Source organism: Odocoileus virginianus, chromosome 3, assembly GCF_023699985.2.
Source record: "Odocoileus virginianus isolate 20LAN1187 ecotype Illinois chromosome 3, Ovbor_1.2, whole genome shotgun sequence".
In the NCBI taxonomy this organism is placed as follows: domain Eukaryota; kingdom Metazoa; phylum Chordata; class Mammalia; order Artiodactyla; family Cervidae; genus Odocoileus; species Odocoileus virginianus.
This window is the reverse complement of record NC_069676.1, coordinates 19,494,726-19,508,429: the sequence shown is the minus strand read 5'-3', so window position 1 is coordinate 19,508,429 and position 13,704 is coordinate 19,494,726. Positions and strand designations below refer to the sequence as shown.

Below are 13,704 nucleotides of genomic sequence, written 5' to 3'. Positions count from 1 at the left end.
ATTATGTTCATTTTTGTTTTTCTGAATCTATTTTCTGTTTTTGATTTGTGGATACCGTTTTTCAAGTGTGTCAACCCCTTCCTTATGTATTTCTCTTAGACTGGTAGTCATATAGGCTGAAAGACATTCTAGAAAGAAAACTACCTTTTCTTACTTTCCTCCTCCACATGTTATGATTTTGATGTCCTGTTCTACATCTTCATGTTCATCCTTTTGTTCTTCATTGTGTTATCATCACTTTAATAGAAGTTTTAAAAATTTTTTTATATGTGTAATGGTTTATTTAAGTGATTTACTTTCCAATTTTGATTTCCTCTTATAGATTCTTCTTTTCTTTAGAGATACTGAGAAGATCTTTCAATATTTCCTTTAAGATAAGTTTAGTAGTGCTGTATTCTTTTAGTTTATGCATGTCTGAGAAATTCTTTATCTGTTCTTCTATTCTAAATGATAATCTTGCTGGGTAGAGTATTCTACGTTGTAAATTTTTCCCTTTCAAGACTTTGACTATATCTTGCCACTCCCTTTAGGCCTGTAATGTTTCTGTACAGGTGATAAATGTTATGAGGGTTCCTTATAATTAAATCTTTGTTTTTTTCTTTCTGCCTTAAGAATTTTCTCTTTAACTTTTGCCATTTTTATATAATATGTCTTGGTGTAGATCTGTTTGGGTTTATCTTATTTGGGACCTCCTGTGCTTCCTGTTAGGGTTTCCCAGGTGGCTCAGTGGGTCCACCTGCAATGCAAGAGTCAGAGATGTGAGTTCAGTCTCTGGGTTGGGAAGATTCCCCTGGAAGAGAGCATGACAACCCACTCCGGTATTCTTGCGTTGAGAATCCCATGGACAGAGCAGGATATCTGTTTCCTTTTATAGGTTTGGGAAGTTTTCAGCCATGATTACTTCAGATAATTTTAGACCCCCTTCTGGTAGCCATCTTATTGGTGGATTTGCATGCCTTATACTATCCCATAGGTCTCTTATATTGCTTTCATTTTTTTCATTTGGCTTTCTATCTGCTGTCCTGATTGAGTGATTTCCATTATTTTATCTTCCAGGTCACTTATTCATTATTCTGCATTGTTTATCCTGCTGTTCATTGGTTTTAGCTCAGCTTTCATCTCTGCAAATGAATTTTCTAATCGTTCTTGGTTCTTTGTAGTCCTTTATTTCTTTTTACAGTAGTCTGCATTTCTGTTGATAGCCTTTCTTATTCCTTCAGTATCTTCATTACCTCCTTTTTGAAGTTGATGTTTATTAGAAGAGGTCTGTTTCATTGTTCTTTCAGGGGATTTCTCTTGGTCTTTTAATTGAGAATGGTTCTTCTGCTTTTTCATTTTACTTATACTTTTCTTATTCTGAGTTTAGGAAAACTAGTTATATACTATGGCCTTGGAGGGCTGTTTATATGTAGGGTTGTCCCTTTGTAGCTTGTATAGGATTAATAGATTTGATATGAAGGCGCTTTCTAGTATGGATGCCTAGAGCCTCTTTCTTCAGTGTGTACTGGTTTTTATCCCCTTGATGGGAGTGTGCAGATGCAGAGGCTTATTGCCCAGTCCTGAGGTTCGCAGTGGTGACCCAGGGGCACCTCTAGGGCATGCAGTGGGAACGGAGGTGGCTCGTGACTATTCCTGGTGTCTGCAGCAGGGGGTTGTGACTGCTCCTGGGTTCTGGGAGGGAGGTGGAGAGGGCTTGCAGCCATTCTTGGTGTCTGAAACGGAAGTGGTGGGGGCTGAAGAGCACTAGAAGCCCATGCTGCAGGCAGTGTCCTGTCCGCTACTAGTACGCACACTGGGGAAAAGGCTGCTATCCGGGTCCTGACCCTCTTCTCATTGCACCCCCTAAACAATGGCAGCTAGCCTCTAAGGTCGTCCAGGCTTCCTTTGAGTTGAGCTCAGACTGAATTCCAGCCCCATGCTCCAGGCTGTTTCCGCAGGGCCAACCACAGTTCTCTGGTTCTGATCTCTGAAGCCCGACTGTCAGCACTCAGCCCCTGTCCACACCAACAGAAGAGCATCTCATGCTAGGGAGTGCAGGTTGGCAGCACCGAACATCTGTGCAGTTGTCCCTCTGGCCTGACTATACAAACCAGCTGCACATTCTTCTCTGAGACTCAGAAACTCCCCTTATGTCCTGGCCAACCTCCCTGCCAGTGAGGGAGGTCCACAGGGTGCAGGAACCTTTCCTCTCATGGCTCCCTTCCACAGGTGCAGGTCCCATCCTGATTCCTTTCTCTATTTCTTTTTGTTCTTTTTTCCTACCTGGTTATGTGGAGATTTCCTTAACCTTTCAGAAGTCTGAGGTCTTCTGCCAGCTTTACAATAGATACTCTGTGAGAATCATTCTACATGTAGATTTATTTTTGATGTGTTTGTGGGAGAAGGTAAACTTCATGTGTACTACTCTTCCATCCTGATGGCTCCCCTGTATGTCTTTTTTGGAGAAATGTCTAGTTAGATTTTCTGTCCATTTTCTGATTGGGTTGTTTGTTGATAGTGAGCTGCATGAGCTGTTTGTATATTTTGGAGGTTAATCCCTTGTAAATTGCATTATTTGCAAATATTTTCTCCCATTCTGTGGGATGAATTTTCCTTTTTTTTATGGTTTCCTTTGCTCTGCAAAAGCTTTGAAGTTTAATTAGGTTCCATTTGTTTTTGTTTTGATTAGTCTAGGAGGTGGCCTTAAAAAGATACTGCTGCAATTTATGTCAAAGATTGCTCTGCAACAGTTTTCCTCAAAGAGCATTATAGTATCCGATCATACAGTTAGGTCTTGGATCCATTTTGAGTTCATTTTTGTGTATGGTATTAGAGAATGTTCTAATCTCATTGTTTTACATGTCACACACCAGTTTTCCCAGTACCACTTATTAAGGAGACTGTCTTTTCTCCATCATATATTCTTGCCTCCATTGTTGTAGATCAATTGACCATTGGTACGTGGGTTTATTTCTGATCTTTCTAGCCTGTTCCATTGATCTGTAAGTTTCTCTTTGTGTCATTATGTACTGTTTTGATTACTGTAGCTTTATAGTATAGTCTGAAGTCAGGGAGCCTTATTCCTCCAGCTCTGTTTTTCTTTCTCAGTATTCTTTGGTTATTTGTGGTCCTGCTGTATTTTGAATAGCATGTAATAATCTCATTCATTTTGTTGTTTGTTTTTTTCATTTTTGATAAGTAAAATTGCTTGAATATTTTCTTTTCAGAAGTAATATTCTGATACTTATTAAGGTAGCATGATTTTCCTCTTTTTACCTTCAAAGGTTGCTCAAGAAACAGATGTCAGAGCCCAGATTCGTCTACAGTTTCGTGATGTCAATGGAGAACTTGTGGCTGTGCAGAGATCTATGCTTTGTACTCAGAAAAGCAAAAAGACAGAATTTAAAACCTTGGAAGGAGTCATTACTAGAACAAAGTAGGTGTTTATTTTATATTTTAATGTCTGATCCTTTTTTGTCTTTTGGTCTACAAATCTGTATGTTTTTCTTCTACATTTTAAGTTTATTTTAAGGGAACTTATTAATTATTTTTTTGCTTTTTAAAACTATTTCAACATAATTATGCTTATAGAAATACACTCATATGGGTTAGTAGAATATGCAATTTGGACCAAAAACCTGGCACAAGGTTTGCTTGGCGGGGCGGCAGACACCAAAGGATTTGCAGTCTGGTTTTTTAATCTATTAAAAATGGAACTTATTAATTTTTTAACAGAGTTACCTTTAAACCTATTTTAGTTTCTTAGCACAACTGAGCAAAAAGTTGAGTTTCATCTATCTCTACACCTGCACAGCCTTATCCACTATCATCATTTAATTTTTTATTTGATACTATTTATCAGTTAAACAGGGATCCTATTAAAAATGTAGTAATAATGGTCCATTCCTTTGAGTAATTTATGGACAGTTGCTAAATTGAAGGTGCATAATCACTCAAATGTAGATTGAATGAGTGAAACGTGCTAGTAATCATGTCTATAGGGAAAGATGAGGTAAACAGACAGGTAGGAAAGCATATTGTCCCTTTCAACTGTTGTCATTCTGTTAAGGGCAGGTATCATCTTGTAATGGGTTTGGATGTTGGCATTAAGCTGCCCTGAGTTCAAAGCTTTATCCTTATTGAGCAAATTATTTATCATCTTATCCCTTTCATTTATTAATTTGTTAAACTAATTAAATAATCTGTTAACCAATAATGTATAACACCTATTATGTGCTAGAGACAGTGGCTTTTAAACACCCTCAGGTCTGCCTGCAATCTCAGGTTTCATTTCACCTCAGTTATAGTCTGTCTTCATCTTCCCCTTTATGGTCAGTTTTTTCAGAAGAGTTATTGATACTGTCTCCATTTCTTCACTTCCTCCTGACTCCTTCTCTTGCCCCATTTGTATATTGAAACAGCTACAACTGTCACAACCTCTGTATTAGAATAATGCTATTGATTTACCAAATAGACCTTGCAGTGAGTCTCTGTTTTTTTAATTTGTAAACTATGGCTTCATTATCGCTGTAGATATCTTAGAAAGATGTTAAGGGTTGAAGTTAAGGACATAAAATGCTTAATGTGTCATTGGAACTCGTGTATTAATTTTCTGTGATTGCTACAACAAATCACAAACTTAGTGGCTTAAAACGGTGCAAACTTATTTTATAGTTCTGTAGTTTAGAAGTCCAAATTGGATCTCACTGGCTTAATATCAAAGTATTGGCAAGGTTTTGTTCCTTTCTGGAAGCCCTAGGGAACGTCTGTTTCTTTGCCACTTTCATCTTTCAGGGGCCACCCACATTCCTTGAATCGTGAAAGTCTCCACCAGTGAGCAGAGTTATCACATCATCCTTATTTCCTCTTCTACCTCCCTCTCCCACATTTATTCCCCTGTGATTACCTTGGCCCCACCCAGATAATCTCTCTATATTTAAAGTGAGATGGTACAGTGAAATGCTACTAAGCAGTTAAAAAAAAAAAAAAGAATGATCTGTTGATACAGCAGCATGGATAAATCTCAAAGAAGTCAGACAAAATAGAATATATACTTACTCCATTTATATAAAACTCTTGAAAATATAAATCTGTAGTGATTAAAAAGGTCAGTCGGCTGAGAGTAGGAGTTGGGGTAGAGGAAGGTCAAAATTATACAGGGACATGATGAATATGTTGGAGATGATAAATATGTTCATTGTTTTTACTGTGGCAGTGGTGTCACAATTATATGCATATTTCAAAAGTAAAAGCCATTGTACAGTTTTAATATGTGAAGTTTATTATATGTAATTTGAAAATATTTTAAAATGTTTAAAATTGTAATAAAATACACTTAACATCAGTTTCCAAAAATAAAGTCAGATGAGGAACAGTCCACTTAGCCATGTAAGCTAACGCATTTACAAATTCCAGAAATTAGAATATAACTACCCTGGAGAGTTGTTGTATGTACAGCTCAGTAAATGGTAGCTGTTAATCACTTCTTGAAAATTTTTTTCTAGACTTTCATTTTATAACACAATGTTGTTGCCTCTTTCTCTCCCTCACTCACATCCTACCCAGTCAATTGTTTGGAGTTCCATAGGCTCTATCTTATTAGATCCTCTCCTGTTTTTGCTCTACATTCTCATTCTTTTTTGTTTGTATTTATACATGTATTGGTAAGTGATTCATACATGAATGTCTCTAGACCAGACCTCTGTTTCCAGACCCATGTACCGAGCTCTCTCATTTTCTACCAGTTCTTCCAAAGAAACCTTAGTTTCAACATATTCAAAAACAAGCTTATGATCCTTTCCCCCTTGGCTCCCCGTTAGTTAGAAAGCCGCCTACAACGTCCTGATCTGTCCCCCTACAAAACATTTTTAGTACATTCAGTGTAACATTTTCAGAATACATACAGAAATGACAGTAAAGACAGACATTACCTCTACTGACTAGATATAAGACAGAAGATTTGAAAGAAAATGGTCAGTTTACCCTTCTGAAGAAAGGTACTGAGAAATCACTTGGAATCCAAGGCTAGGGATGCTCCTGGCCCCAGGTGTAATGAAATAGGGAACTTATTTAAAAGGCTCTGAGGCAATTCTGTTTTGATTGTTTTGTTATTATGACCCTAGAACTTAGGTCTGTTGATTAAGAATCTTCCTAGGATTTATTGGATGGGCATCACTAAGGTTTGCCTTTGCACACCTTTTAGTGTGTCTTTTACTAAACAGTCCCTTATCTAATCGGCACAGTATTGATGTTTTTTTAAGTACCTTTGCCTGTCTGCTGTGTATCATCATGCTTTATTCTTTTGAGTCTCTTATTTTCCTTATTTTAAAATTTTGAGGATGGAAGATAGTTTATTTTCCTTTATGTATTGCCTATAAATGTTTGCCAACTACTTAAAAAAACAACTCTAGCACCTGTTCCCTACCACCCTGTTTTACATACTTTTTCATTTAACTTTTACATACTGAAACATTTGAGAGTTGTACTTTTTAGTATTAGAAGGCCATCCACTGGGGATGGATGAGGGGGATTTTTTTTGGCTTTTTTGTAAGTACAGGCACAAAGAATTAATTAAGTAACAGACTAGATACAATTGGATGCCATTTTCCATAAATTCTTGATTTTCTTTTTCTGCAGGCATGGTGAAAAAGTCAGTCTCAGCTCCAAGTGTGCAGAAATTGACCGAGAGATGATAAGTTCTCTTGGGGTTTCCAAATCTGTGCTAAATAATGTCATTTTCTGTCACCAAGAAGAGTCTAATTGGCCTTTAAGTGAAGGAAAGGCTTTGAAGCAAAAATTTGATGAGATTTTTTCAGCAACAAGGTTTGTAACCGGTAATTAGGTTTCGTAGTCCATTAAGTTATTGAGCCAGAATTGCAATTTGGATGCTTCTCTTTCTAAACAGAAAGTCAGCAATTATACCACTTATCCAGTGGAAACCAATGGGCAAATTTCCTTTCAGTTTTCTTTCTTTGCATCTTCATTCACTTGGTTGACAGAATATATGTAACATTTGTACTTACTATTATGTCACAAGCATTTTCTGAGTTATTAAAAACTCTTTGTAAATGTTATCTTAATGACTGCATAATATCCATTGTTTGAATATACTATAGTATGCTTACCAAGAAATTTGATTTTTATTTAATATCTTCAAAGGTACATAAAAGCCTTGGAAACACTTCGGCAGGTACGGCAGACACAAGGTCAGAAAGTAAAAGAATGTCAAACAGAACTAAAATACCTGAAGCAAAACAAAGAAAAAGCTTGTGAGATTCGTGATCAGATTACTAGTAAGGAAGCCCAGTTAACATCCTCAAGGGAAATTGTCAAATCCTATGAGAATGAACTTGATCCATTGAAGGTAATTTGACTCTTGTATGCTGAGAAGGTCACCATTTATCTATCTCGTACCCTAAAAGTACTTATTTTTCTGTGAATGGTGTGTGTATTTCTTGAAAAAATGATCAGAGACTATATATTATGGTTATGTCTTGAAAGTGAAGGTGAAGTTGCTCAGTCGTGTCTGACTCTTTGCAAGACCATGGACTGTAGCCTATCAGGCTTCTCCATCCATGGGATTTTCCAGGCAAGAGTACTGGAGTGGGTTGCCTTTTCCTGACTCAGGGATCAAACGTGGGTCTCCTGCATTGCAGGCAGATGCTTTACCTTCTGAGCCACCAGGGAAGCATGGTTATATCTTAGGTCTGTGTTAAAATAGTCTTAAAGTTGCCTGAAGATCTTGCATTTGAGAGTAAACAAATTTGTAGTATCATATTAAATGAGTCATGTCACTAGTTTTTAACAGTGTAATGACTCAACCTTACAGTTCTGTATTCTTAAGATAGTTTTTTTTTAATCATTTATTTATTTACAGGTTGCACTGAGTCTTTGTTGCTGCATGCAGGCTCTCTAGTTGCTGTGAGCAACGGCTGCTGTTTGCTGCAGTGCACAGGCTTGTTGCGGTCGCTTCTCTTGTTGCAGCGCACAGGCTTATGTAGGTGCATGGGCTTCGGTAGTTGTGGCTGTGGGCTCTCAGGCCCTGGAGCACAGGCTCTGTAGTTGTGGTGTGTGGAATTAGTTGCTCTGTGGCATGTGGGATCTTCCTGGACCAGAGATTGAACATGTCCCCTGCATTGGCAGGTGAATTCCCAATCACTCTACCACCAAGGAAGTCCGAAAGAGTACTTTTTAATTAACAGGTCTTTCTTTGCAATTTTTATAATTTGTAGGATGTTCTTGACATTGTACAAAATTTGAAATTGACGTGTAGCATATTGATATATTTTCAAACGAGTCAGATTTCTAAATTCTGTGGTTTGTAAGCAAGACTTTAACAGAATCCCACCATTCGTTTCACAAGCACTCGTTAAGTGTTTCCAGTGTGTCCGGGTGTACTGTGTTTGGAGCTACAGGTGCAGTAGTGTCCTTTCCATTTAAGGTATTACTGGTCTAAAAAATCATTTTTTAAAATGGCTTTCCAAAGTAACAGATAGAGGAAAGTTTAAATTTTTTTTTTAATTACTGATTTGGTTTTTTAAAACTCTTGTAAATGCTGGTATAGATATTTGAATTGTAATCTGAAAATAGCTTGGTTTTCTGTCCCAGTGCCTATTGACATGAATGCATCCTTTAGTTAGTACTTACTGTTTTGTGCATAGTACTGTGCTAGGTACTCTTGAGGATTGTTGTTGTTGATCAGTCGCTAAGTCATGTCCAACTCTTTTTGACCCCATAAATTGCAGCATGCCAGGCTTCTCTGTCCATCACTATCTCCCTGAGTTTGCTCAAGCTCATGTCCATTGAGTTAGTGATGCCATGCAGCCATCTCATCCTCTGTCATCCCGTTCTTCTCTTGTCCTCAATCTTTCCCAGCATCAAGGTCTTTTCCCATGAGTCAGATCTTCGCATCAGGTGGCCAGAGTATTGGAGCTTCAGTTTCAGCATCAGTCCTTCCAATGAATATTCAGGGTTGATTTCCTTTAGGATTGAGTGATTTAATCTCCTTGCTGTTCAAAGGACTCCTAAGAGTCTTCTTCAGCACCACAGTTCGAAAGCATCTGTTCTTTGGTGCTCAGCCTTCTTTATAGACCAACTCTCTCATTTATACATGACTGCTGGAAAAACCACAGCTTTGACTATACAGACCTTTGCTGGCAAAGTGATGTCTCTGCTTTAAAACACTGTCTAGGTTTGACATAGCTATTCTTCCAAGGAGCAAGTGTCTTTTAATTTCGTGGTTGCAGTCACCGTCTGCATTGATTTTGGAGCCCTGTTCTCTTGAGGATAGGGAAGTCGAAGACTTAGACTTTGTTTTTAATGATCTAATAGTCTAGTTGGAGAAATAAAGAATATATTTTGAAAGATAGTTAGGATTACAAAGAAGTAAAATGAAGAGCTGTAGCAATGTGAAGGATGAAGTTTAAACATAGGTTCTTTAAGAGCTTGAAGATGTTGATTGTGACACAATTGAGAAACAAAAAGAAAATAGATAAATTGGACTTCATCAAAACAAAAAACTTTTATTTAGCAAACTGTACCATCAAGAATGCAAAAAGAGGGGAGGAGCCAAGATCATGGAGGAATAGGACGGGGAGACCACTTTCTCTCCTACAAATTCATCAAAAGAATAACTGAACGCAGAGCAAACTTCACAAAACAACTTCTGATCGCTAGCTGAGGTCATCAGGTGCCCAGAAAAGCAACCCATTGTCTTCGAAAGGAGATGCAGAGAAAGCCTTTGACAAAATTCAACACTCATTTATGATTAAAACTCTCCAGAAAGCAGGAATAGAAGGAATATACCTCAACATAAAAGCTATATATGACAAACCCACAGCAAGCATCACCCTCAATGGTGAAAAATTGAAAGCATTTCCCCTGAAATCAGGGACAAGACAAGGGTGCCCAGTCTCACCACTACTATTCAAGATAGTGTTGGAAGTTTTGGCCACAGCAATCAGAGCAGAAAAAGAAGTAAAAGGAATCCAGGTAGGAAAAGAAGAAGTGAAACTCTTAGCTGTTTGCAGATGACATGATTCTCTACATACAAAACCCTAAAGACTCTACCAGAAAATTGCTAGAGCTAATCAATATAGTAAAGTGGCAGGATATAAAATTAACACACAGAAATCCCTTGCATTCCTATACAATAACATGAAAAAACAGAAAGAGAAATTAAGGAAACAATACCATTCACCATTGCAACAAAAAGAATAAAATACTTAGGAGTACATCTACCTAAAGAAACAAAAGACCTATACATAGAAAACTGTAAAACACTGATGAAAGAAATCGAAGAGGACACAAACAAATGGAGAAACATACCGTGTTCATGGATTGGAAGAATCAGTATTGTCAAAATGGCTATTCTACCCAAAGCAATCTATAGATTCAATGCAATCCCTATCAAACTACCAACGGTATTTTTCACAGAACTAGAACAAATAATTTCACAATTTGTATGGAAATACAAAAAACCTCAAATAGCCAAAGTAATCTTGAGAAAGAAGAATGGAACTGGAGGAATCAACATGCCTGACTTCAGACTCTACTACAAAGCCACAGTCATCAAGACAGTATGGTACTGGCACAAAGACAGACATATAGATCAATGGAACAGAATAGAAAGCCCAGAGATAAATCCACAAACCTATGGACACCTTATCTTTGACAAAGGAGGCAAGGATATACAATGGAAAAAAGACAACCTCTTTAACAAGTGGTGCTGGGAAAACTGGTCAACCACTTGTAAAAGAATGAAACTAGAACACTTTCTAACACCATACACAAAAATAAACTCAAAATGGATTAAAGATCTAAATATAAGACCAGAAACTATAAAACTCCTAGAGGAGAACATAGGCAAAACACTCTCCAACATAAATCACAGCAGGATCCTCTATGACCCACCTCCCAGAATATTAGAAATAAAAGCAAAAATAAACAAATGGGACCTAATGAAACTTAAAAGCTTTTGCACAGCAAAGGAAACTATAAGCCAGCTGAAAAGACAGCCCTCAGATTGGGAGAAAATAATAGCAAATGAAGCAACAGACAAAGGATTAGTCTCAAAAATATACAAGCAACTCCTGAAGCTCAATTCCAGAAAAATAAATGACCCAATCAAAAAATGGGCCAAAGAACTAAACAGACATTTCTCCAAAGAAGACATACAGATGGCTAACAAACACATGAAAAGATGCTCAACATCACTCATTATCAGAGAAATGCAAATCAAAACCACAATGAGGTACCATTACATGGCAGTCAGGATGGCTGCTATCCAAAAGTCTACAAGCAATAAATGCTGGAGAGGGTGTGGAGAAAAGGGAACCCTCTTACACTGTTGGTGGGAATGCAAACTAGTACAGCCACTATGGAAAACTGTGGAGATTTCTTAAAAAACTGGAAATAGAACTGCCATATGACCCAGCAATCCCACTTCTGGGCATACACACCGAGGAAACCAGATCTGAAAGAGACACGTGCACCCCAATGTTCATCGCAGCACTGTTTATAATAGCCAGGACATGGAAGCAACCTAGATGCCCATCAGCAGATGAATGGATAAGGAAGCTGTGGTACATATACACCATGGAATATCACTCAGCCATTAAAAAGAATTCATTTGAGTCAGTTCTAATGAGATGGATGAAACTGGAGCCCATTATACAGAGTGAAGTAAGCCAGAAAGATAAAGACCATCACAGCATACTAACACATATACATGGAATTTAGAAAGATGGTAATGATAACCCTATATGCAAAACAGAAAAAGAGACACAGATGTACAGAACAGACTTTTGGACTCTGTGGGAGAAGGCAAGGGTGGGATGTTTCGAGAGAATAGCATATGTATTATCTATAGTGAAACAGATCACCAGCCCAGGTGGGACACATGAGACAAGTGCTCAGGCCTGGTGCACTGGGAAGACCCAGAGGAATTGGGTGGAGAGGGAGGTGGGAGGGGGGATCAGGATGGGGAATACATGTAACTCCATGGCTGATTCATGTCAATGTATGACAAAACCCACTGCAATGTTGTGAAGTAATTAGCCTCCAACTAATAAAAAAAAAAAAAAATGCAGAAAGACCACACAGAGAATGGGAGAAAATATTTGCAAGTTACATATGTGACAAGGAACTTTTATTTGGAGTGTATAAAGAATGCTTGTTGTTGTTGTCTAGTCATTAGGTTTTGTCCAACTCTTTTGCAACCCTTTGGGACTGTAGCCCACCAAACTCCTCTGTCCATGATATTTCCTAGGCAAGAATCCTGGAGTGAGTTGTCATTTCCTTTTCCAAAGGATCTTCCTGATCCAGGGATCAAACCCACACCTCGTACATTGGTAGGCAGACTTCACTGAGCTGCAAGGGATGCCGCAGCCAAGATAATGCTAATACTGCCACGCACAGGGAAAACACTGATGGAAGCCGACAGGTTTCTGAGAAGTAGAGACTCCTCTGTTACAGTAACAGAGGTATTCTTGTTTATTGCCGTTGAGAATTAATCCAGTTCTCTTTATTAGACTGCTCAGTATATTTTCTGAATACAGTTTTTTCCCCATAACTGATCTGAATGATCACATTCATGAAGGACTTTCTGTATGCCCTGTCACTGATCAGAATGCTTTAAAACACATTATACAAGCCCCGTGGTAACCCTGTGAAGTTTTTCAGACAAGAAAACTGAGGCACAGGTTTTCATGCTGGAAGTAAGGGGTAAACCTAGGATTTAATTCCAGACCTCTCTGATTCCTAAACCCATACTTTTCTTCTTTGGTCAGATTTATCAAAATATAATTTACTTTTAATAAAATCCACACTTTTGAAATTACTATGATGAGTTTGGACAAACACACACAGTAGTATTACTGCTATGAGTACAGTCAATATATGGGAACTTTCCATCACCCCCAAAAGTTCTTTCAAGTCTGTTTGTAGTCATTCTGCTACCTCCACTCCCAGCCTTTGGTGGTCACTCATTTGTTTTGTGTTTTGCCTTTTCCAGAATGCCGCATCAGTGGAATCATGCATTATGTAGCCTTTGTGTCTGACTGTTAGCGTAACAACTTTAAAATCTACCTATGTTGCATGTTTGAGTAGCTCATTCCTTTTTATTGCTGAGGATATTCCAGCACAAGGATATATTGCAGTTTGTTCATCTATTCTTTTGTTGACAGACATTAGGTTGTTAACAGCTTTTAGCTATTACAAATAAAACTACTATAAACTTCTGTGTAGAGGTCTTTATTTGGAGATATGTTTTCATTTCTCTTGGGTAACTCCCTCAGAGTGAGTTGTTAGGTTATATATTAAGTGTGTGTTTTACCTTAGTTGCTGAACTATTTTCCAGAGGTGACTCTGATAGTCTCACAATGATGTTTAAGAGTGTAGTTGTGCTTCATCCTCATCAGCACTTAGTGTTGCTGTTTTTTATTTCAGCCATCAAAATAGATGTGTGATTGCTGCTGCTGTTGCTGTTCAGTTGCTTAGTCCTGTCCGACTTTTTGCGGCCCCACGGACTACAGGATGACAGGCTTCCCTGTCCTTCACTATCTCCCATAGTTTGCTCACATTCATGTCCATTGAGATGGCCATCCAGCCATCTCATCCTCGGTCGCCCTCATCTCCTTTTGCCCTCAGCCTTTCCCAGCATCAGGGTCTTTTCCAGCGAGTCGGCTCTTCTCAGGTGACCAGTGTATTGGAGCTTCAACTTCAGCA

The 13,704-nt window shown here is 38.1% G+C and overlaps 1 protein-coding gene across 2 annotated transcripts in view; it reads left to right on the top strand.

The window, feature by feature from the left end:
- RAD50 (RAD50 double strand break repair protein) overlaps positions 1–13,704 on the top strand; it is a 249,957-nt gene that overhangs the window by 174,404 nt on the left and 61,849 nt on the right. For both annotated transcript variants that reach the window (XM_070465048.1, XM_070465047.1), the window contains 3 exons: positions 3,264–3,415; positions 6,616–6,801; positions 7,138–7,342. In XM_070465048.1, coding sequence (XP_070321149.1) covers positions 3,348–3,415; positions 6,616–6,801; positions 7,138–7,342 — 459 coding nt within the window. In that variant the 5' untranslated portion in view covers positions 3,264–3,347. The remainder of the gene's footprint in view (positions 1–3,263; positions 3,416–6,615; positions 6,802–7,137; positions 7,343–13,704) is intronic.